This window comes from Stegodyphus dumicola, chromosome 6, assembly GCF_044657685.1.
Source record: "Stegodyphus dumicola isolate Sdum_Otavi_A_Nest chromosome 6, ASM4465768v1".
Taxonomy (NCBI): Eukaryota; Metazoa; Arthropoda; class Arachnida; order Araneae; family Eresidae; genus Stegodyphus; species Stegodyphus dumicola.
Window position 1 is genome coordinate 63,980,740 of NC_140773.1, and position 23,666 is coordinate 64,004,405.

The 23,666-nt window shown below is 29.9% G+C and overlaps 1 protein-coding gene across 6 annotated transcripts in view; it reads right to left on the reverse strand.

The window, feature by feature from the left end:
• The window catches only part of Camta (Calmodulin-binding transcription activator), a 360,727-nt gene that overhangs the window by 308,114 nt on the left and 28,947 nt on the right, over positions 1–23,666 (reverse strand). For 3 of the 6 annotated variants that reach the window (XM_085818416.1, XM_085818418.1, XM_085818417.1), the window contains exons 3-4: positions 14,980–15,069; positions 7,381–7,470 (exon numbers count right to left, since the gene is read on the reverse strand). In XM_085818416.1, coding sequence (XP_085674542.1) covers positions 7,381–7,470; positions 14,980–15,069 — 180 coding nt within the window. Of the gene's footprint in view, positions 1–7,380; positions 12,389–14,979; positions 15,070–23,666 lie in introns of all 6 variants that reach the window. The other 3 variants (XM_085818421.1, XM_085818422.1, XM_085818419.1) reach the window with 3 other exon arrangements.

The following is a 23,666-nucleotide window of genomic DNA, read 5'->3' on the forward strand; positions in this document are numbered from 1 at the left end:
AATAAAAATAAAGAGTGGTCTGCTCTTTAAAAATTTCTACCCAAATGACTGGCACAAGCCTGGTGAAATCTCTGTCAGCTTTCATGGTCAACAAGATTTGGTAATCAGATAAGAAAGACATTTTACTTTCATGTGTTTACGGTCTGCAAATACATGTTGCCCTTTATGCCTGAAATACACTTTTTTCCCAAGATCTTACATAATGTTAAATGTAAACTTTCAATATTCAAACTGATAGCAAATAAGACAAATGTTTTTATGATTTTAGACTTGAAATTTCTTCTTCTAGCTATTTGACATTCTTACCCATGAACTGCATTATTTTTATATGCTCAATTACCTGAAATTTTGATGTATTTTACATTAGGCATTTTCTGAGTTTTCTGGTAACTGAGCTTTTACGATACTTCAAAAACTAAATTGAATTCAACCAATAAACTCAAGATAATTTTTTACTGTTGACATAGATGCTTCAAGTTTGTGTGAACAGCAGTGAAAATTTTCAAAACAAGAGAAAACAAATTTAATCTGAGAATTTGTATTTCCATTTATCTGACCCATAATTCAGATAAACTGAGAAAATACTAGATATTAAAAAAAACCTTTTGTATTATCTTTCTACTTTGTTTAACATTTTAATCAATTTGGGAGTACTGTTTCAATGATGACTGTGCATATCAATATCAAAAACTCAAATTTTACTGGTTTTCTTAAATTAATACTTTACAAACTCAATGTTAACACTATGAATAAACCACATAACTATTCCAAATTATTTTTGAAACAAAATTAATGATTCACTTTGTTGTAAAAGAGCTTCTCATACCGCTCAGAAACCAAAGATATGAAATCAGCAATGATAAGGGACCTTATTAGTAACCTTTACTTACAAATTTGCACAAGCTGTAGCAGTTAAACTTATCTGAGTTCTAATTATGGTACATATATTCATTCAATATTCATTTAAAGCAATATGTCCAGGGCTTATTAGTCATCATTTTAATCCCACTGACAGAAAGAAATGTAAATTAAACATATGCTGAAAAAAAAAGGCAACGACTAAAAAAGTAAGAAAAGAAATGAAACTTCCAATCTTATCTTTCAAATTTCAGCACCTGAAAAATATAAGCTGGCAGCTTGTGAAATAACTGAGTTTATCACAAAGTTTAAATTGAGGAGATAAATTAAATAAAAAGATTTATTTACTCTCAATACAACATTTCTTACAATGAAAAGTATACCCATGCACATACATGATTGGAAAAGTAGGCAGAAACTAAAATTTCTAACTGCGTAGATAAGATTTTGGTCAAATATAAATCAACAGCAAATCATACAAATTATTTACTTCTCTTTCTAAATAAAAATAATAATCATTACTATCATCTAATAAACAAATAATTTGGTTTAAATAAAATTTTTAAAACACATAAGGCTATTGCAATCTATGTATATTTAGATAGATATATTTTGTAGTTGGAATGTAGAACATCAGCATGTCTAGCAGTTATACTAATATGATAAATATTAATAAATTAACAAATCAATAGAGAAAGTAAACATACAGACACTCTTAATTAATAAGTTTGTTAATGAATTTAATTAATGAGTTTTGTTCATGTGACTTAGCCTTAAATGAACTGGTCATTAAAAAAGAAACATTACTTAGTGAATTTTTTTGAATCTTTAACACAGCAACACAATAAACAAAAATTATTTAAAAAAAAAACTACGAAAAATTTAAATAAATGAATCCTGAACATCTGATACTAGTTCAGAACTAACACTGAAAATAATTAGAAAAGAATTAAGAGCAACAGAAAAAAATGGACAGTAGAAATGATGGCCCAAAAAGTGTAAGATTTTTACAAATAACTATGAAGAAATTCATCCATATGCTCTATTTTGTAACATTTTTTTCTTTATACATTATGGGATAGCATGTCTAGCATAAGTTAATTTACTTCCAGTTCTACTTACATCAAATTTCCAACAACTGAAATTTGAAATTAATCTTTTTTGAGATAAAGTAAATTTTTTTCACATCTTCATCTTAATTCTGTTGTGAATTCTAACTCTATTAAATCTCTCTTAGTTAAATCTTAGACATTCTCATCTAACTCTAATGTATCTACCAATTCAAAATCTAAATCAAGCACTTCAGCAAATTTCATATTATTTTTCTGTATTATTTGAATGTTAACATGTCATGAATGTTAATATAAATGTTAATTTTTTGTCAAATTTTTTTTCAAAAATACTTTAAATATTTTTTCCATAAATTCTGTATGTGCTTTTCTCTTACTCTCTCCCAAGTTGATTCATCATAAGGAAATACTTAGTTACTCTCCACTAAAGCTCCAGCTGCGAAAAATTTTGCTTAAATAGTAAACTCTGAATACTGATTATTCGTAAATTATAGGACAGAAAATTATATTTTTAGGAGAATGAATTACCTTTCGATCTAAATGTAAATCATCAAGATGCTAAGGATTACCATGAGCATTGCCAAGTAGGAGAATAATTCTAAAAGAAACTTCTTTTTGCAAATAGTACTGCTTGACTAAGAGAATAAACCAGTTGGTGAAGCCATTAAAGCATCTGTTATCCATGTCCTTTCAGCCCAATGATTCAATGTGTGTACTTCAAAAATGATAAAAAGGAAAGATTTTTAACTTGAATATATCAACGTTTCCTCCCAAAACAACATTATCCTCTTTTTAAATGCCTTGCAATTGGGTATTGCTTTAGCTTCGCTATGAATGTACAACCAATCTTATAGCCATTTCTTTGCAGAAAATTTCAAGTTCATCCATCAGTTCAATTCCAGATAGCAGCTTCCTTTTTGGTTTATTTCATTAAACTGGTTAATGAATTTTTTCATTATTTCAACAACCAAGCTTCTTGTTTTACTCCTGATACTTCATTTATGCAGAATTTTTGAAATTGCTGAAATAAAACATGATTTGCAGTTAAATGTTTTTGTTGAATCTTCTCCTTGGCTGTAATGGCTCAATGCATATCTTAGCTTGAATTATTATTAAAATGCTCAAGATATCTTTTTTTTTTTTTTTTTTTTTTTTTTTTTTTTTTTTTTAAATCTGACTGTGAAACTAAGTAATTCAAAATTTTTCCATTTCATGAAAAATATGAAAAGACCTTTTGCTAGGTCTATCTATATTGCTTCAAATTTTGATGAAGCTTTCACTTTTATTTCAGACTTATCTTTTGAGATCATCAAAATATTCAAATGAATCAGCCAACAAATCCCAAGCTATAGCTTTAATTTTTCTTACCAACTTTATATTCTATTATTATTTTCCCTTTTATTTCAAGATTGAGAGCCTTCCTTTTATTTATGGTGCTTCTCCAGATGATACATTCTCACATTTAACTAATATTTTCTGAGATGCACAATAAAATGAAATTTACAGAAAAAGTAATCTGCAGTTCTATATGTTATTGAAATCAATACTAGATATCATGAAGAAACTACCACTTATCTTGATGGAAAGTTAAAAATAGCCAACGTTTTATAAGGAACAAATGTAACAAAGGGACAATATAACTTGGCTTAAAGTGAGCTTGAAAATCAAACATGCACATAATAAAATACCCTCCCCCCCCCAAAAAAAAGTGTTTCTTTTCCAGCTGATTACAAATAAAAAGTGTTAAATATTTTAGAGTAAGAAAAGTATTGAATCAACTGCAATTTCATGCAAAAGTATTGCATGAAAAACATCATAATCAAAAAGCAGTCTGAAAATTAAGCCTGCTGAATGCTAAATATCCACCAATTAAATTTGCCAATTGTAGCGACTGAACAAGGTGGCTGCATTAGCCAGGAATTTTTTTAATCAGTGCAGGTTATTCGGTTTTGATTCTTAGCAATGAATAAGTTGTATTGGTTATTTTCTATCAATGATATTTTGGTGAAGAAATTTAAGTACAGTGTGTGACAGTAATAAAAAAAATAATATTTTGATATTTTTAACATGTTGAGTGCCACAAGTATTCTTTAGGCAATCCCGTTCCGGCCACGCACGCCGCTTAAAAGCGCTGGTATTGTAGGGCCAGTTATTCTTATAGCAGCAGAAAATAGTTTACGTTTGGGACGGGATTCCTATAGGCATTCATTCAACACATTACATGGCAAGTCTGTTTTGTAAATAGTTACATTCTATACAAAGATATTACGAAGCACAAAATTAGCATTATCGAATTCCGGAAAGAATTAGCGCTATCCCTTACAAGTAGTGAAAAAGAAGACATTCCATTGAACAGAAATGCAAGAATATCTAAAAAACAACAACATAAACTCCAAAGAAAACCGGGAAAAGCCTCTGAAGTACGGAAATATTGTAAATTATGTTATGATAATGCGACAGACGATGTTAGAGTAATGGGTAGAAAAAAATACTAAGAGAACTGTCACATTTTGTAATAACTGTAATGGAGAACCGTTTTTATGTTTACTGTATTTCAATGAAATCCATTAGTCCTGTAATGAATTAAAATTAGGTAAATTTTAAATAAATTTTCTGTACTTCCATAAAGTAGAGTAAATTTTATAGTTATATATCATGTTACACGCTGTCAGCCAGTGGCGGTCAACGTGGCCTAAACAGAAAGTATAGTGTCAGCCACAGATGGCTGACAAGGCCTAAACAGAAAGTATAGTGTCAGCCACAGATGGCTGACGTGGCGCTCAATGTGTTAATGGTGCAAGATTATTAAGATATTTATTATTAATGAGGCAAACAACAGGCATACTCCTTTCCTAACAACCAATTTATTAAATAAATTTGACCATTTCTTCAATCAACAGAAATACGCTTTTACTTATATAATTATGCTTAGAAATATGTTTAAAGCGTATTTCTGCTGATTGGAAAAATGATCAAATGTTTATTTAGTAAATTGGTTGTTAGGAAAGGAGTATGCCTGTTGTTTGCCTCATTAATAATAAATATACAAATAATCTTGCACCATTAAAAATTATCAAAATATTATTTTTTTTTATTATTATTACTGTCACACACTGTACTTAAATTTCTTCACCAAAATATCATTGATAGAAAATAACCAATACAACTTATTCATTGCTAAGAATCAAAACTGAATAACCTACACTGATTTAAAAAATTACTGGTTAATGCAGCCACTTTGTTCAGTCGCTACAATTGGCAAATTTAATCGGTAGATATTTAGCATTCAGCAGGCTTAATTTTCAGACTGCTTTTTGATTATGATGTTTTTCATGCAATACTTTTGCATGAAATTGCAATTGATTCAATACTTTTCTTACTCAAAAATATTTAACACTTTTTATTTGTAATCAGCTGGAAAAAAAACACTTTTTTTTTTAGGGGGGAGGGTATTTTATTGTGTGCAACATGTTTGATTTTCAAGCTCACTTTAAACCAAGTTTTAGTGTCCCTTTGTTACATCTTTACCTTCTAAAATGTTGGCCATTTTTAACTTCCCATCAAGATAAGTGGTAGTTTCTTCATGATATCACCCCCTCCTTTTTTTTTTTTTTTTTTTTTTTTTTTTTTTTGCATTTTTTGTTATCCCCCACCTTTAAAATATTACCCATAGTTAACTTACCATCAGCTTAAAAAGAAATAGTGGGTTTTTTTCCCTTCAAAAGCATGGAATATTGTATGCTGAGTAAAAGTGCCAAAATGCCACCAATTTATTGGAAGAATTAAATATTCGGAGATGCATGTGAAAAACTACACAGAGAGAAATTCTTCATGCTAATAATTTGTTTTAAGATTCCAAGACTCCTTTTCTTATTACTTTGTGCTTCAAACACTGCTTACATGATGAAGTAATTTCCAACAGATGATGCAATAAACAGTTAAATAAAAGTAAAAATCAGAAGGTTTTATAATATAAGCAACTGCAGAATTATGGCCTCCACAAAGATAAATAAATGCATTTTTACTTGTAGAATACAGTTTCTAATTTTCTGATGATTCTGAAAACACCTCAGTGTTTTTCTAGTTTTCACCAAATTAATTTAAAACGTCATTAAATTTTATCTAAACATTTGCAGAGGCTGCATAAACAAAGAAGTACCTTGGTTTTTCTTGGTACTGCTCTCTTTACCTTTTGTGAACAAATTATATCTTTTAAATATTAATTTCTTAGATCAAGTATGTTTCAATATTTCTTTCGTACATACTCAAAGATGAAGAAATGTAAATAAGAAATTTGTTTAAAAGCTAGAGGGTTTATGATGACATTTAATAACATAATTTTAATGATAATATGACTGAATGAAAACATTTTTAAAAGGAGTCTGCATCCTAATAATAAATATGACAAATTTATTTTACAATAAAATATAATGAGGAAAAAACTTCATAAAACATCTCTCATCATTTAAGTTAATACTAATATTATTCATTTGAAGACAAGATTAAAAAATACATTGAAACAACTATTAATTTGAAATACTTAAAAAAAGTGGTCATACACATATTAGATGGGGAATACATACATTTTTATAAAATCAAAACAAACAAAAAAATCAATCATTTCTCATTTACTTCATAAGAGAAATGATTAATTTTGGTACATCCATTATATTCAAACTAAGCACTTCATAAAATAAACACGTAAACTTCAGACAATGCAGTTGTGCAGTAAAGACGTGAAAATAACATACATCCACATGAAACAGACACATATAGATGGCACAAAAATTATAATAAAATCATGAAAAATTTTTATTCACATGTATGACATTTACATCCACATACTACAAAGAAACAATATATAGGAAAATAATACTGGTAACAGTAAATGAATTACTTATTTAAACAAGAATTGCCTTCAAAGCACACATAAGTACATGTTTATGATGATACTTCATGAAAAATATTTCAAATAGCAAATTCATAGCAAATTTAATATAATAATTAGTTTTAAGTAAGATGATTTCCTATTCTTCATTATCATGAGCAATTGAAATTATGCATTAATTTATACAATTGATGTATTTAAATAAAAACTATATCAAATCATTCCTAGTTCATTTGAAATGCTTCCCAAAACATCTTTTTATCCAATAAAAGAAAATTACATGAAATTTTGCATCTCAAAAGACAAACCATATTTAAAAAATTTCTGGAGATAAAATATTCAAAACAGGACATAAAAGACACTGCAAAAATTCAATAACAAGCAAACAACTTGAACAGGACAGTCTCAAACACATCTGGGGTTAAATAAAATACGGACACTTAATGCATTCCCATTGCAAATACTGAAACAAAATCTATATGATCACAGAGAAGAAAAAAGGTGTAACGAACATGCACTGCAAAAGGAACACAAGCTAATTATTTATAGTAGCAAACTACTTACCCTGCAATAATTTCTTAATCCACCACATGGAAGACATAACCCCTTTCTTATCCATATCACCTCCGAGATTGTTACATTCACACACCTGTCCTATTGAATAAGTTCGCGAAGACTAGGTACAACACTCCAATCAAACAAAATAGAGTCATATTTCAAAAAAATATTAAATTAATAGTAAAGATAGAGCATATTTTAAAAGCAATCTGAAGGATATATTGTTAAAATTTTCAGAAAACTGGAATGCATGTAACAAAAGCATAACCTCGCATTTTATGATTGCATTTCAAATAAATTATAAGCCAGTTTAAATGGATAATCAACTTAAAAAGAAACTATTATATTTATGAAATATGTAAAATCTTTTCAAATTTCACTGTAGAGAGGGAAAGATCAATCAGAAGCAGCATTTGCTGAAACAAACCAAAATACAAAAAAATTTGCTTGCCAATATAGCTTGTTAATATAGACTGCATAGTGTTTCCCTAATCTCCACATGAAAGTTCTCCAACTTCTAAATCATATGAGCACAAAAAAGTTTGGCAAATTCAGAAGTTCAGAATAAAGAAAAGTGGTTTAAAATTAAAAGGGAATAACAAAAAATTGCATGCAAGATCAAATTTTAAACTAGTATAATCATTTCCTTACAGATTCTTCATATAAACATGATACTAAATTATTTAATCAATGTCTCATTTGACAGTAAAAAGGGAGGGCTCAAGAAATTATAAATAAGCTTACATAATATAACACTTCAAATTAACAATACTCAAAGCTAAAAAATTTTACTAAAAAGAAAAAGATTTTATCAGATACTAAATAAAAACTTTTATAGCAAATTATTAAAATCTATTAACTTAATATGCAGTCTGAAATTTGCAATAAACTTATGCTAAATATACTAAAGGCAGAAATATTTACTATCTCTTTTGAACCTGAGCATGCTCTCTCTTTCACGTCTATGCACAACCACGAAATTAGAATAGTTAATTAAATTTAATAATAACAAGTTAACAATTTCAATTAAAACTGAATAGCAAGGTAAAATAATAAGGGTGTTAAACATTACATTTTAATTTTATTAATACACTGGTTTCCAAAATTTAAATAACATATGAAAAACTGATGATAACTCAAAAGTATGCAAGCAAATTGGACACAAAATGGACAAATTGTCATGCAGAATATTTGCATTTTGTGACATCAACAGCGACATTATATCTCCGAAATTACCCCAAACAACAATACGGGCTTGATAGTGATGTCTCATGCTATTTATATTGTTGTCAATGAGCTGCAATGGTAGCAATGCCCATCATGCAAAGCAGTTCTGAGCCCATGTAGAGTTTGATAAGGTGTTTAGAGGCCAGAAACATACCTCCCAAAAGTAACACACACATAAGGTAAGGGCAGCACACTGGCCATTCCATTTGGACTAAAGTTTCTTCTTCAAGAAATTAATGTAGTATGAGACAAGCAGTATGATGGACAGCATTATCTGCTCAAAAAACTGTGGTTATCGCCAATTGTGACAGGATACAAAAGATCAGTTCTTGTCAGTATATTGTATCTGTACCTTTGAGCAACTGAGAGTTCCGTGGTAGTCAAAGATACCTACCTAAAGAGGAATATCTTAAGGTAGGTAGGTTCATGCAACCTACCTAAAGATATTCCTCCACATATAAAAACACTACCTCCTACATAGATATCCCTTTCCCGCATGATAGATGGAAGATATCAAATGTTTGCTCCTCTCCATATACAAACATGTTGAGAACTACTCTCTAAAGCAAAGTGGGACTCATCAACAAACAGAGCAGACCTCCACCAATTTTCAGTCCAGTTTACATGACTAAACACCCAATTCAAATGCTTTCTCTAGTGGCAGAAGGTAAGCGAGATGCACAATACCCATTGCCTAGCATACAGACCTCCTTCATAACCTTCTGCTTACAGTCATGGCTGATACTGTCCTTCCGGTAGCAGACATAAGCTGAAATGAAGTGGCAGTCCTGTTGCGACATGAACAAAGTCACAAACACTAGTCACCTGCAAAAGTAGAAACTCTTGGCCTACATTCAGTAATTCTTCAAGAGGCTGAACTAGTAACTTGAAACTGGTTCCACAACTGGCTTAACACAGAATGGTCGACATTTGGTTGTCTTGCAACATCCGACTGTCATTGATCTGCCTTTAATCGACTCTCTAATGTAACTCTGCTGGCACATGTTGACTCAAACTCACTTTTATACTCTGGCTATCTTGAAACTGTTTAATATACTACTATTCACTGAATAACAATTCTCATATAAACAGCTAGTTTTAAGTTGTGTCGCATTCACAATAAAGCAATGGTACTGCCACTCTTTTGCATAATTCTACTAATTGCAAGCTTGCTCTTACATCAAATTTCAAGAATTTCTAACTTATTTTAGCTGATTTATTGCAAGTTTTTAGTTTGTTGCTTAACTTTCTGAAATCAGTGTATTTTCTTAGGAGCATTTCAAAAATTCAAATTATCTGTACACTCGGTTTTCTGCATATAATTTCTAGGCTAATTTACCTTAATATCAACATCATGTAAATATTTGTACATAAAAGTCGTGCTTCTATATAATAAAGGATTCATTTTCCAATAAGATATTGTGTCACATCTCTGCCCTCCCAACAAGCATGACAGTGATATTGTTACAAGAAATTACTTTTTTATCATTATAGTAAAAATTTCCATTTTAAGAAGACGAAAAAAACTCTCATACTAAATGTTTAAATTAAACATAATACATCATATGAAAACCATAATGGGTCTTCATATGATCTTCTTATTGAGGTATACTATGAGACAAAATGAAATGGAATGAAATATAAAAATATATAGTTTTTGAAAAATTGTGTTTATATTGCATATTCAGATCTTGTTATAGATCCCATCTTATTATCATACTGAGGAATTAACAGGCATTTTTATAATAGAAATCTCTATACTTTCCTCATTGCATAATACTCAAGCATAATACCTCATTGCATAATACCTCATTGCATAATACTCATTGCATAATACTCAGAAAGTATTTATGGTAATAAAGGATCACATTTTATTCATATTTTAAGTCACTGCAAGCAGACATGATGTAATAAAATGTAAAGGATTTAAACTAATATGCCAACAGGTCTAAATTTGCAGGCATTTATTAATGGATAATTAGAATAAATCTCTATTCCTCATGCTCTTTGACATGGAAGATTGAAAATTTGAATTCATAGTAAATAAGGAAATATGAATTATAAAACAGTTGCTGCATACACAGATCATAAAATTCAGACAAAAAAGGGGCAAACAAATTTCCTTAAAAAAATCTATGATGATAAGAATTTCAGTACTTCCTGCTAATCTGCAGCCCCCACTGGAAAATCATGAAAAATTATTCACAAGGCAAAAGCAATTTGTCATCAAAACAGTTATGTGACAACCCATGGTATCAGCAAAAGGTATTTATGTGACAAGGCATGAGCCTAGCACATGTGTCTTTTGATGCAAAGAAGAATTTGTATGGAGGTGAGTTTGTGTAATTTTTTAATGTACTTTTAAGCAAAAACAGATTGCTGTGCGCACAGAGAAAACAACAGTGCAAAAAAGATTTCTTGTAAAAGGTAAATGTTTTATTACTGGTGTTTCTAGCTATTGATTGACTGCTTTTGTATGGAATTCTTAGCATGACACCATTATGAAAACTATAGTTGCCTTTCACACATTAGCTTGGCAAAGCAGTTGTTGGCAATAAGTTCACCATTTATGGCAAAGGTATGCAGGTTGTCAGAACGTACAAGAAACTGCATGCAAAATCCATTATTTTCAAAATAATTCTTTGTTTTATTCACAGAAGTAAATAACTTTTCATAAAACTTGTTAATCAAGCAATTAAAAATCGCAAGCTTGTTCTTAATAAGCCATCAAACAAATAAATTCCCTGTTTTTCCAGTGTAATGGAATAAGTCCACAAGAACAGGGAAATTTTAAAAACTCATTCACTGCAATGGTAGATACATTATTTACCTCAGACTTTTGTTTTAAAAGAAAGAAAAACTACAAGTTCCCCTTTTTTCTTCCTTCCTCCCCCCTAAGAATAAATTTCTGCTTTCCAAACTCATAGTTGCCAATCTTGAAATTTGAAAAACGGGAAGTATCAAGAAGCTTTTTGTGCTGCATCATGATAATATCTCGAAAGAACATCAGATTGACTGAAATTCATTTTATAATGCTTAGTTATTCAACTACTTATAATATGATTCTAATGTAAAATATATTAACATGTAATCAAATGTTCTAAATTTTATATCCTTTGGTTAATTTCATTTCATAATTTTCTTACATTTTTATACAAAGAAAATTCCAAGTATAGAAAAAAAAAAGCTTTAATTTATCAAAGTACTTTAACAAATTAAACAGGGAACACTGTGAAAATATAATGTACCCACTATTGTGTGGATAAACTTAGTAATATACCGTTTTTTAATGCAAAACAAAATTAAACATAAATATCAACTGATCAAACATTATTTGACTCTTCATATAAAGTTCCATCTACATAAATTATGACAATTCAGATGAAATAAAATTTAATAAGAAAAATTATGCCAAAAATCTCTTAGGGTGGAGGAATGAAATTTGCACAAAATAAGTTTCATTAATTAAAAAAAACTTCATTTATTGCTGAAAATATTTTTCTTAGTAAAGGCTAAAAATTAAAAACTGGGAGGTTTGGTGATCTAAAGGGAAATGTGGCAAAAAATCAGGATTTTCAAGGTTAAAGCAGAAAAGTTAGCAGTTACATAAACTATATTTCTATTTCAATACATTCTTCTTGCATTATATGTTAATTCTAAGATAGTCATATTCAAAGTCCTATTCAATGAAGCTGTATTTTCACACCAATATTTCTAAACCTAAGGGAAAACTTCAATTTTCTTAAACAATCAATTGGTACCAGTAAATATTCATCTGAAATTATGGCTATTTCAATAAAGAAAAGGCTTATTGTTACATAACATAAAGCATTGTTATAAAATCAAATAATACTAAATAAATTTACACTCCTTAAATAAGTTAATCAATTGAAATCAAGTAAAATATGAATAAAATCAATCATAAGGGACAAAAATAAAGAATAATAAATTTTTCATCATGAATAATTTGTAAGATTCCATCTCATTAAGAAACTTTATTTCAAAGCATTCCCTAGGCTTTGAAAGAAGTCAAACTGACAAATAATATAAACAGCTGTAACTTATATTGTAATCAATCATCTTATAAATAGTTGTAACTATGTTTTATGAGTATACCAAATAGAAATCAAAAGCTAATACAGTTCTTTCTTTAACATACGAATGAAAATTGGAAGAATAAAGCTATATTAAAAATTAGAATGAATCTAATCTAAACACAAGTACTCACAACAAATACTAATTATAATTTTAAAATTCGAACAAAACAAGAAAATATTTACAAATTCCCTTTTGTATACATAAACACTGAAATTCAAACCTAATATACATATTTATAAAGAAAGAGAGGAAAAAAAATCATAAATAATTTTAAAGCTATGGATTAACATACAAAATTATAAATTATGTTTTTTCTTATTATTCCAATGCAGTAAGCCCTTGTAAAATGAGGGGTATGTCATTAATACATTGTGCATAAGACAAAACTGTGTTCCACAAAGTTAACTTTCTATGAAAAATTCATGATAGATATAATTCAAATTAAGAGAGTATGTATAATTTAAATAAATTTAAACATTATTGTATTTAAAAGAAAAAAATTAAACAAATGTAAATTGAAAGGATTTTTACCACTATTTAAGTACATGACATAATTTTTTTTAACTGCTGATTTTTGTTTGGAACAATGATGTAACTTTAAAAGTTTTACAGCACAGAGTTTTTCAGTGCCTTCCATAAAGTGTCATCTTTCTTCATTTGAATAAATCTCTACAGTAGAATCAGACAGTTCCTGTGTTTTTTTAATTATTTGTTTAACTTAAGTTAAATGCACTATAACTTCTTTATTACCAATGCTTTGACTATTGGCTGGTGCTATAAGATCATTCAACTCTTCATTCGGCGTTTCTTGATTAATTCTTTGACTATACCTTCTTCCATATCTGAAAATCCTTCATCAGCAATTGCTTTTGCAATCTGTGGGATTTCTTTGGCTTCCTTTCAGTCCATAGAAATCCTTTAAAATCATCGAAAACTTCTGGCCAGAGCTGATGCCAGCAAGCATTCCATGTTTATGAATGAACACTGAACTGGCATATGAATAAAATTATAGCTTTGGACAAATTAAATGGAAACAATTAAAATAATATGTATATGTGAAATCATGTTCTGCACATCTGTGCTTAGCAAGGGTTTACTGTACTATACTGCTGCAATATTGTTTAATTCAGCTTTAATACTGTTGATAAACCTAGCTCTTTAAAAGCACATCAGAGTTTTTGCAGGAAGTCATTTCTCACTAATAACATAATTCAAAATAGTTCTATAATAATACTGGTGAAGATGGAATCCTTGGATCAGTAAGATAATTCCACAGAAACTACAATGAACTAAATACAGCAATATCAAACAATTATGTTATTAAAGAAATTTAATTATTATGTTGTTAAAAGAAAAATTTTACACAGCAAAGAAATAATCTATTAACTTTACAGAACATTCATTCATTTAATACAAAATATTACACAGCTGTACAATGATAATTGAAAACAAAAAATTGTCAATGAATGACTTAAAAAGCAAAGATGTAATCAAACATTAATAACTGAAACATTACTATCAATTTGTGATTAAAAACTTCTATATTATTCAGAAACAGAGACTATTGATAAGAAGAATTCATGAATCTTTACTGGTTACTATCTCAGGTTTTAAATTATATAATTTAAAGTGAGTGGACTTTCTTCCTTGTCTTCTTGCTTTGAAGTGATCAGTGTGTATTTAAAAGAAAAAAGCAGGAAAAAATACTCAGATCAGTCCTTGTAGATATAAGTTTAAGCACTCTTTTTTTAAAAAGATGTATATATATATTTGCTGCCAATTAAAAAAAAATTTTTTTTTAAACTTGAAAGTAATAATTTTTAAAAATTCACCCTTTGCAGAACTAGCTTAATATCTATTTCGATTTTCATACAAGATGAAATTTTATAGTATTTAAAAACCACCTGAAATATAAGTACAGATCTGCAGTGTGTAAAATATAATATAGGTACTAAACAGTAAAAGAACCATATAATTGTCACAATAATCTTTTTACTAGACAAATTTATATTCTGATTCTTTTTAAAATGCATACAAACACAAAAAGAAAATTCTATGTGAAGTTTTTAAGTATTATAACATATATTTGAAATAAATGAAGAATTTTCTGAATAATATAATACTAAAAACTGGGTGAATATATAAATTCTGTATACACCTTCCAGTCTACACACAAATAAAATCCACTTCAAAAAAGCATAATTATACAACCCTTCAAGAAAGAATTCCATCAACAAGAATTTTTTTAAATGAATGCGATATAAATGGAAATTAGCTTACCTTTGTGAGAGCAAGATGAAACAGGTGTGACAGAAGTTGGTTTTAACAAGGTCCACTGTCTTATTTGTGCAGGTGTTGCAAAAAGCGTGCCTGTCAAAAAAAAGAAGAAAAAAAAAAAAAAAAGATTAAGATGTTAGAAATGCATTAAAAACAACAAATCTCAACAAAACTATAATTTTTAAAAGCAACATAGCAAATTATCACTAATGAAAAAAGTCTACATACATAGCATAGAAAACAGCTTATAAAACTATGTATATTCCATGTTTCATCAAGTGCACTAAACTTTAATGCATTTATTAGCTAATGTTCTGAAGACATTTGGATATTTAACTGCAGATATACTCAAAGAGCTCATTTGGTAGCTCAAATCTAGACAGTAACTCTAAGCAAACAAGCTATATTGATGCACATAATACAGTCCACACCTATAAATTAGATGAAATTTGTCATACATATGGAAGGTGACAATTTTCATTCATTGCATCAGCAACATTTCTGATTCATAAGATGTGAAAATGTAACACAGATTTAAATTTGTACATTTAATTTTTTTAACTATGTAAAAAAATTTTTGAGTTGTTAACATAAACTTTTTATTGTTATACAGCAAAATAAGTACAATACAAAGTCCAAGATCTGTACGTCCACTATCCGGAATGATCTAAAATCTGGACCTTAATGCCACCAACAAAAATTTTTTAATGCTTTGTAATATCTTGTTATTTAATAAATAAATATAATTATTGTTGAAGTGGCAACGCCATATTTGTATAAAACCGTTACTCAGCAACGAGAGATATTATTTAAAAAAAAAAAAAATTTTGTATTCTGAAGATTTTACAGCTAGGAGTAGGATGAAAATTTTGCCACTTAAGAATTGTATAAAATTTGTCTATCACCGTGAACTAGAAATAAAATTTATGTTCTACCAAGAAGATTATCTGTTTTGTAAATTACTGCAAATACATTACAGTCTTTAATAAATTGGAGGTTCCACCGAGATCCTGGTGCAATTATCAATTTTGATGGTGCTGGTCTCCGAATCCCAGAAAATTTGCTGAATTTTTTAGAACAAGTTTGCTAATACCAATTGCCGAGTTTGCTTATTTCAAGGAGAAATGGATGTAAGAAGTCTGCCATTTTAAAAGCAGATTTGAAGCAGATCATTCAAAGGTTATCTTCTGTGCTTCTATAACTTGTGTCCAAGCAAAAATCTGTCAAAATAGGATACTGCTGATCTCTGAAGATAAGATTAACTTTTGGTTTTCTTAAAAAGGCTTTTATTGAATTTTAATACTTTGTTTCAGAATTATAGTTTATCGTGTAAGATTTTGTTTAAAATAACTAACGCTAAAAATATTCAGCTTAAATTTATAATTGGTATTTGTGGTAAAGAAGTATTTTGAAACTATTATTTATGCTTTACTTTTATTTGTATTGAATTTTTATGTTGATAATTGATATGTGGAAGCCATCCCGGCGTTTATTAAAAAAAAAAAAAAAAAGAAAAGAACTGCTAGCTGAATTTTGAATTTGTTGCCAAGCAGGCGCGTGGAAAATAAGTAGCAACGTCAAACTGACGTAGTGTGATTTGATTATACTGCAGAATTGGCAAAAGTTTTTTTCTTAGTTCTCGCCATCCAGGCGTGTGGTAGATAGTAACGTCATCCCGACGTATTACAGATTGTATATTCTAAAAGTTGTATTGCCAAATTGGCAAAAATTGTTTTTGTTATCACCAACCAGGCGTGGAGATAGATAGTAAAATCGTCAAACTGACGTTGGTAAAATTCCATTTTATTGCCTAACTGGCAAAGGTGTTTACATAGTTATAGCTAACGAGGCTTGTGAATAGTGAGTTAAAACGTCAACCCGACATAGTATTAAATTATTTTGTGCCAACCTGGCAAAGTTGTTTAAATAATTCTCTCCAATTGGTTAGTGTGAATTGCGTATTTGAGAAATTAAGTCTCTCCAAAAATTATATATTTTTGATAAAAGTACGAGCTTTTAAATTGTATTTCAAAAGGAAGCCTATTAAAGGTAACTTGTGTCAACATGTCATTCTTAGATAGGAGTAAAAAAACAGGATTTAAAAGTACTAGCAGAAGAGTTAGGTTTAACCGTGAAACCTGAATTTAAGATTGCTCAGTTGCATAAACTGATTACTGAAAGTCCCGATTATGATGAGGAGTTTACTCGAGAACTACTGGCTGCAATAGAGAAGAAAGGGAACGAAAAGAAGAATGTGAAAGAAAAGAAAGAGAAAAGGAACGTGAAAGAGAAGAAAGAGAAAAAGAACGCGAAAGAGAAAGAAGAGAAGAATGCAAAAGGGAAGAAAGAGAAAAAGAACGTGAAAGAGAAGAAAGAGAAGGAAGAGAAGAACGCGAAAGGGAAGAAAGAGAAAAAGAACTCGAAAGAGAAAAGGAACGCGAAAGAGAAAGAAGAGAAGAACACAAAAGAGAAGAAAGGGAAAGAAAAGAAGAGCGTGAAAGAGAAGAGCGAATTAGAGCCTTTGAGCTACAGAAACTTCAGTTGGAAGCAATGGCTGCAACAGCACAGCCGGTAGAAACTACGCAGTTACCTGAGCAGCCTTTAAAAATCAGAACTCACGATGTCATGCCATGTTTCAACCCTAAAGAAGATGAAATAAGTTTATTTCTGGTGTTATTTGAGCGTCAAGCTAAAATAATGAATATACCTGCTGAAAATCAAGTGACTCAACTTATTTCATTACTGCCTCCCGACATTGTTCAGCTTATTGCTAGAGAACGAGAAGAGGACGCGAAAAAGTATGAATATGTAAAAACTTTACTGTTACAACGATTTAAATTAAGTGCGGAAAAATTTCGACAACTATTTAATAAACACCAAAAATCTACTGAAAGTACTTGCTATGATTTCTACTATGAATTAAAGAATTATTTAGAAGGATGGCTTAACGGATTAAACATTAAAACTTTTGAACAGCTAAAAGATCTCATGCTGGTTGATCAAATAAAAAAGCATACTTCTCCTGATTTCAAAGAACATTTTATGGATCAATGGACAACCATAATTTCACCTACTGAGATGGTTAAGAAAATTGCAAATTTTGAAGATGTCAGAAAAACAATAAAACCGAAATTTTCTGCCAGTCAAACTGAGAGATTTAACAAAGGATCATTTAAACCTCGTTCCAATAATTTTGCGAAAACAATACAGCATCCGCCTCATTTTAAGCATTCTGATAAATGGGATGATTCAAAATACCAGAAAGATCAAGACAAAAAAATCAATTTCAAAACAAGAACCAAGAAATTTTATATGACAAAAGATATCGACCATGCTGTTTCGAGTGTGGGTCATACGAACATTTTAAGCCTCAGTGCCCTTGCTTAAAACCAAATGAAAAGATAAATTGCGTATTTTCGAATGATGATTTATTAAAGACGTATACAATTAACGGTTTAGTTAATGGGTATGAAATGCCTATTCTTCGAGACACAGGAGCCACAGTAGATGTTATTTCTCGAAAATACGTAGATAAAGCAAAAATGATTGGAGAACATGTCTGGGTACAATATCTCTTAAATGACCATTTAGTGTGTCTACCGTTAGCTGAAGTTGAAATTAATTGTGAATTTGGTCATATAAAAACAAAGGCAGCTGTTGTTACAAATGATCCTGGCAGATATGTATTGGGTAACAAAACTGCTCAGTTGTTCAAAAAGAAACAATTTTTAAATTTACAAAAGATAAATGCGGTTTTGACACGATCTCAAGTAAAACAATCTCGTGAAGAAGATCGAAGTAGAGGCACTGAAATTGGGAAACCAGAAGCACTGTCTGTTATTGAGACTGATGAAGATATTTTACCTCAAGCTGATGAGGAAGACAAGGAACTTAAGAAAGTGATTAATGTTAATTCAAAGGAATTAATTGAATCTCAGCATCAAAGCAGAGATCTAGCGTTATTGCTTAACGAAGCTAAAAATGAAAATTCCAGCAAGACAAATGATTTCAAAGTAAAAGAAAATGGATTGTTGGTAAAAGGAAAATAGATAAAAATGGAAATGAAAGGGAATTAATTGTTATTCCTGAAAAATATAGCGATCAAATGCAGAACTACACAACTTTGATGCAGAACCAAACAACTAATACTGCTGAAACTCAAAATAATTTGGTCAATACGCACCCTCCTAAGAGTCAAGTCTCTGTCAATGCTTCAGAGAAATCTGACAAACAGTCTAAGCGTTCCTCTCTTCATGAGAAAACTGAAGTTATTTATATGGAAGTTGACTTGCCTTATTTACCTGCTGATTCATCTTCTGTAGATAGTGTGTGTGATTATTCCTCTACAAGTTCCCCAGTTCCTTCTTCTCCAAAAAGCAAAGACGTGTTTGACAGTTTGTTAACAGCAGATCAAAGAAATTCTTATAAAAGAACTCATGAAGGTACTTCTAAAGCTGAGAAATTAAAAATACATTCAGAATATAAGCTCGCGTCAGAAAACTTAGCAAAGAGGCATAAATATGATAAAGGATACTCAAAGTTGCCACATTCAATGAGAATGCAAGTAACAGATAAGAACAGAGGTTCATCTCGCAACAAGCAAAAACTATCTGAAAAGAAAGAACTGACAAAATTAAACGATTCTCAGTCAAAAGCTCTAGATGAATTGCCAAGTTCTGGAGTTGATATACAAGTCAAGGAGAAGTTTTCAAACAGACAAGAGCGAGTTGTTGAAGTAGTAAAACTGCCGCAAAAGCCTCTATTACACTCACCTGATTTCAATAAGGAGTTCGTTTTGCAAATTGATGTTTCGGACTCTGGTATGGGTGTCATTTGAGCTCAAAAGGATGAACGAGACAATGAACATCCAGTATTATACCTCAGTAAGAAGTTTACAGAAACTGAAAAAAAGTACTGTACCACAGAAAAGGAATGCGCAGCCATAATATTGCTGTAAAGAAACTTCAATGTTATTTAGACGGGCATACTAAATTCCTCATCATGACCGATCATAATCCCTTAGTTTGGCTCAAAAATAATGTGAGTCTAAATCCACGACTTATGAGATGGGCACTGGTACTACAACCCTACAATTACACGATCGTTCATCGAAGTGGTAAAAACCATAAAAATGTAGACGCATTAAGTCGTACTCCCTGGCCTGATTAAATAATTTGTTTCTCTATATACATAAGAAAAATATTTTGTTCCTTCTTCTCTTCTTCAGTGTATGTTATTATGTTATTTCTTGTTTAATTCTCCTTTAAATGCTTATATTTTAATTCTGTGTTGTGCTAATATTATTGTTTTAAAAACTGTAAACTTTAATTTATAAAAATATAAATTAAAGTTTATCTGGAGGGGGGAGAGGTTGTAATATCTTGTTATTTAATAAATAAATATAATTATTGTTGAAGTGGCAATGCCATATTTGTATAAAACCATTACTCAGCAACGAGAGATATTATTTAAAAAAAAGAGATTTTGTATTCTGAAGATTTTACAGCTAGGAGTAGGATGAAAATTTTGCCACTTAAGAATTGTATAAAATTTGTCTATCACCGTGAACTAGAAATAAAATTTATGTTCTACCAAGAAGATTATCTGTTTTGTAAATTACTGCAAATACATTACAGCTTTATGCATGCGCATTTAATTTTTTTCCCCGTAAGAAAGCATATGGAGAATCCTGATTCTTAATTTCACTTCGGTACTGTATAAAATACCTCGTTATTGAAAAAATAATCATTTTAGCATAAATTTGCATGATCAATAGTTTGGCTCCATAGCTGCTTTTCAAATAAATGGATTTTGTAAAGAAATGTGGAGAAGCTGTAATAAGTGAAGATGATATAACAGAAGTTTTCATTGCAATGGCAATGTTCCAATTATCAATTAATTTGCAGACAACAGTGAAATCTGTAGTGTGGTTCTAGATCCAGAAAATACCGTTATTGATAGTGAAGAAAGTGACAAGAGGTTATTAAAAATGAAAAAATTTTGATTTAGTCAGAATTCTCAACGCAGCAACTAGAAACTTGAACAGTGTAGAATTGAAGAGAAAGTATAAGCACAAAAAAATGAAGCAAGTTAAACAATTTACATTCAAAAAAATGTTTAATAAAGTAAACAAATAAATATTAAGATTTTTTTTTTTTTTTTTTTTTTTGTAAATTTTGATACTCTTTGGATCACAGATGCTTTATTATTTCATAAATCATGATTTCATATTTTTGACAAATTTTTTTTTTGTATGCCATCTCACTAGATTTAAACTGATGATCTAATATCCGGAAAAATCTCAAATCCAGAATCGCCGAAGTCCCAACGAGTCTGGATCTCGGACATTGTAATGTACTTTACACTCTGTTACCAAGATTACTGCATATTATCTGGAAGGATTATCATGACTAGGAAATCTTGTACCCTCAAAATGCTAAGAATTTTAATTATATGATGCAATCTAGATGAGAGATAGTCAACCTGGATCCTACCACTCAGTAGTAGGTGAATTAAGCCTTTATGGTGGGAAGTACAGGTTTTTGTTTGATGGTGATCAAAGAAGATCAAAACACACTCACACACATGGATGTATACATATATACACACATGAAAGTTTAGAACTCCACTTGAACATTCCTCTGTATGCAGTGCTCTCCTGCTTCCATACATTTAAACAGCTTCGTGACTTCTCTCGTGTGTTCCGCATCGTAATGGGGTTACCATTTCTAACAATGTGTAAGACTGCGGAAAACACGTCTAAGAAACCAGCTTCTCCTTCTTGCATCACTGGAAAGTTTTTAGTCAAAATGGTTTCCCTGGAACTGATGTCCTGGCTACCTACACCAGATATTTTGCATTACAGATGGAAGTTTTGTCCTTTGTATATTTTCTCCAAAAAACTGGTTTCCACGTAAGTCAATCTATATCATATCGGCAAAGCTAAAATTTTGGGAAATGTTTCTTTTGGTGTGCTGTTGACAGTAGGTAGTAGAACAAGGAAGGCATCATCACTCAAGTTTTAAATCAAGTTTGTGGTATATACAAATGGGCAAGTAGTATCCAGCTAGATTTATGACAGTAAGCATGTATCTATGGCTTAAATAAGTTTTATGAATTGAGTATTAGAACCCATATCTCCAAAAAAAAAAAAAAAAAAAATTCATTCATTTGTGGATATTCAGTAGAAAATTAAAAGATGGGTTTCATTGTAACTGTTGCAAATAAACTTCTAACATGTTTATGATGCCATAAAACATTACTGAATTCAATTGAGAGAGCACTTTGTTAAAATATCCAAAAGAGAAAGACAAGCCCCCTTGAATAATTTCTAAAGAATATCTCAAAATCATCCAATAATAGCTGCACCATTCAAGAAACAATGTACTATTATTGAACTAAGCTATATATTTATGCTATTAACTGCCTTTTATTGCACAATACCATTAATTGCAAAATGGTAAGATATATAATAATACATAAACTTTAATAATACCCTCTATAAAAGAATTTATCTTAACAGTAATGCATCAGGATATACAAGCTTTAAAAACATTAAGTCACAACAAAGTAAAATGACAAATTGAAAAATACCATTTAATAGTGGAAATTAACTTATAGGTATTTTCCCAAACTCTTCATTTTCTATGCAATTAGATGATTAAACTATTCCAGAGAATAATGTTTTATTGATGACAAATGTTAATTGTATAGTGCAAAGATAACATTTTGTACCAAAATATTAAGTATAATTCTTCATTCATTATTAAATACAATAATTAAAGCTGTAAAGAAGATCAAATACCCAGTATGAGAGAATATTTCAACAGTTCAGGAGAATAATGAGGATTTTTATTAAGTTACTTCTATATACAGAAGTTTGATGGTTGGAAAAGGATAAATGCTCTTCTTGTTTTGCAACATTGTGTGATAGTATCATGCAGTTTTTTGAAAGTATTAATGAGACCCATCTTTGTTAAGAATTAAAAACAACAAAGAACGGTTCTTCCTAGTTGGCAGATTGTTTTTAAAGAGATTTAATGAAATCAATCTGCAGCTTCCAGAAACCAATACTTATCAGTTGCAAAAATAATGTGCCATTATTTATCGATAAACTTGATCTTTTCTTCATAATCTACTAAAGGAAGAACTTCAGTTTTCCGAATAGTCATCTATAAAAAGATGATGTAACTCCAAAGATTGAAAGGTTCAGTGGTCCTCTTATTGAACTTTAATCATATATGGAAAAACAGTTTGAAGATATTTTGAACTTAATGGTCTATGGGTGGATGAAAAATCCATTTGTTGCAAATAATGCTGAGGTTGATACTGCTTGCTAAACAGAGCTATTAGAACTCAAATGTGATGAAGAGAGTAAGTATAATTTTGACAGTTGTAGATATGAAAATCTTTGGCTAACTAAAAAAATGCCTGCATTATACCCACTTTTGTAGAAAATTGTGTATAATTTATTGATACCTACCTCATATCTTGTAGAATCAGACTTTAGAGTTATTAAACATATTATGACTGTACAGAGAAATGGTTTGAATATTTTCAATTGTTCATTATGAAAACCAAACCATACATCAAATGTTTTAGTCTTGCAGCATCAAACCCAAGATCCCTCTATAATGAATTAACATTTTTACATTTAATTTATATTTTCTTCAATTTAAGCAGTTTTTGTT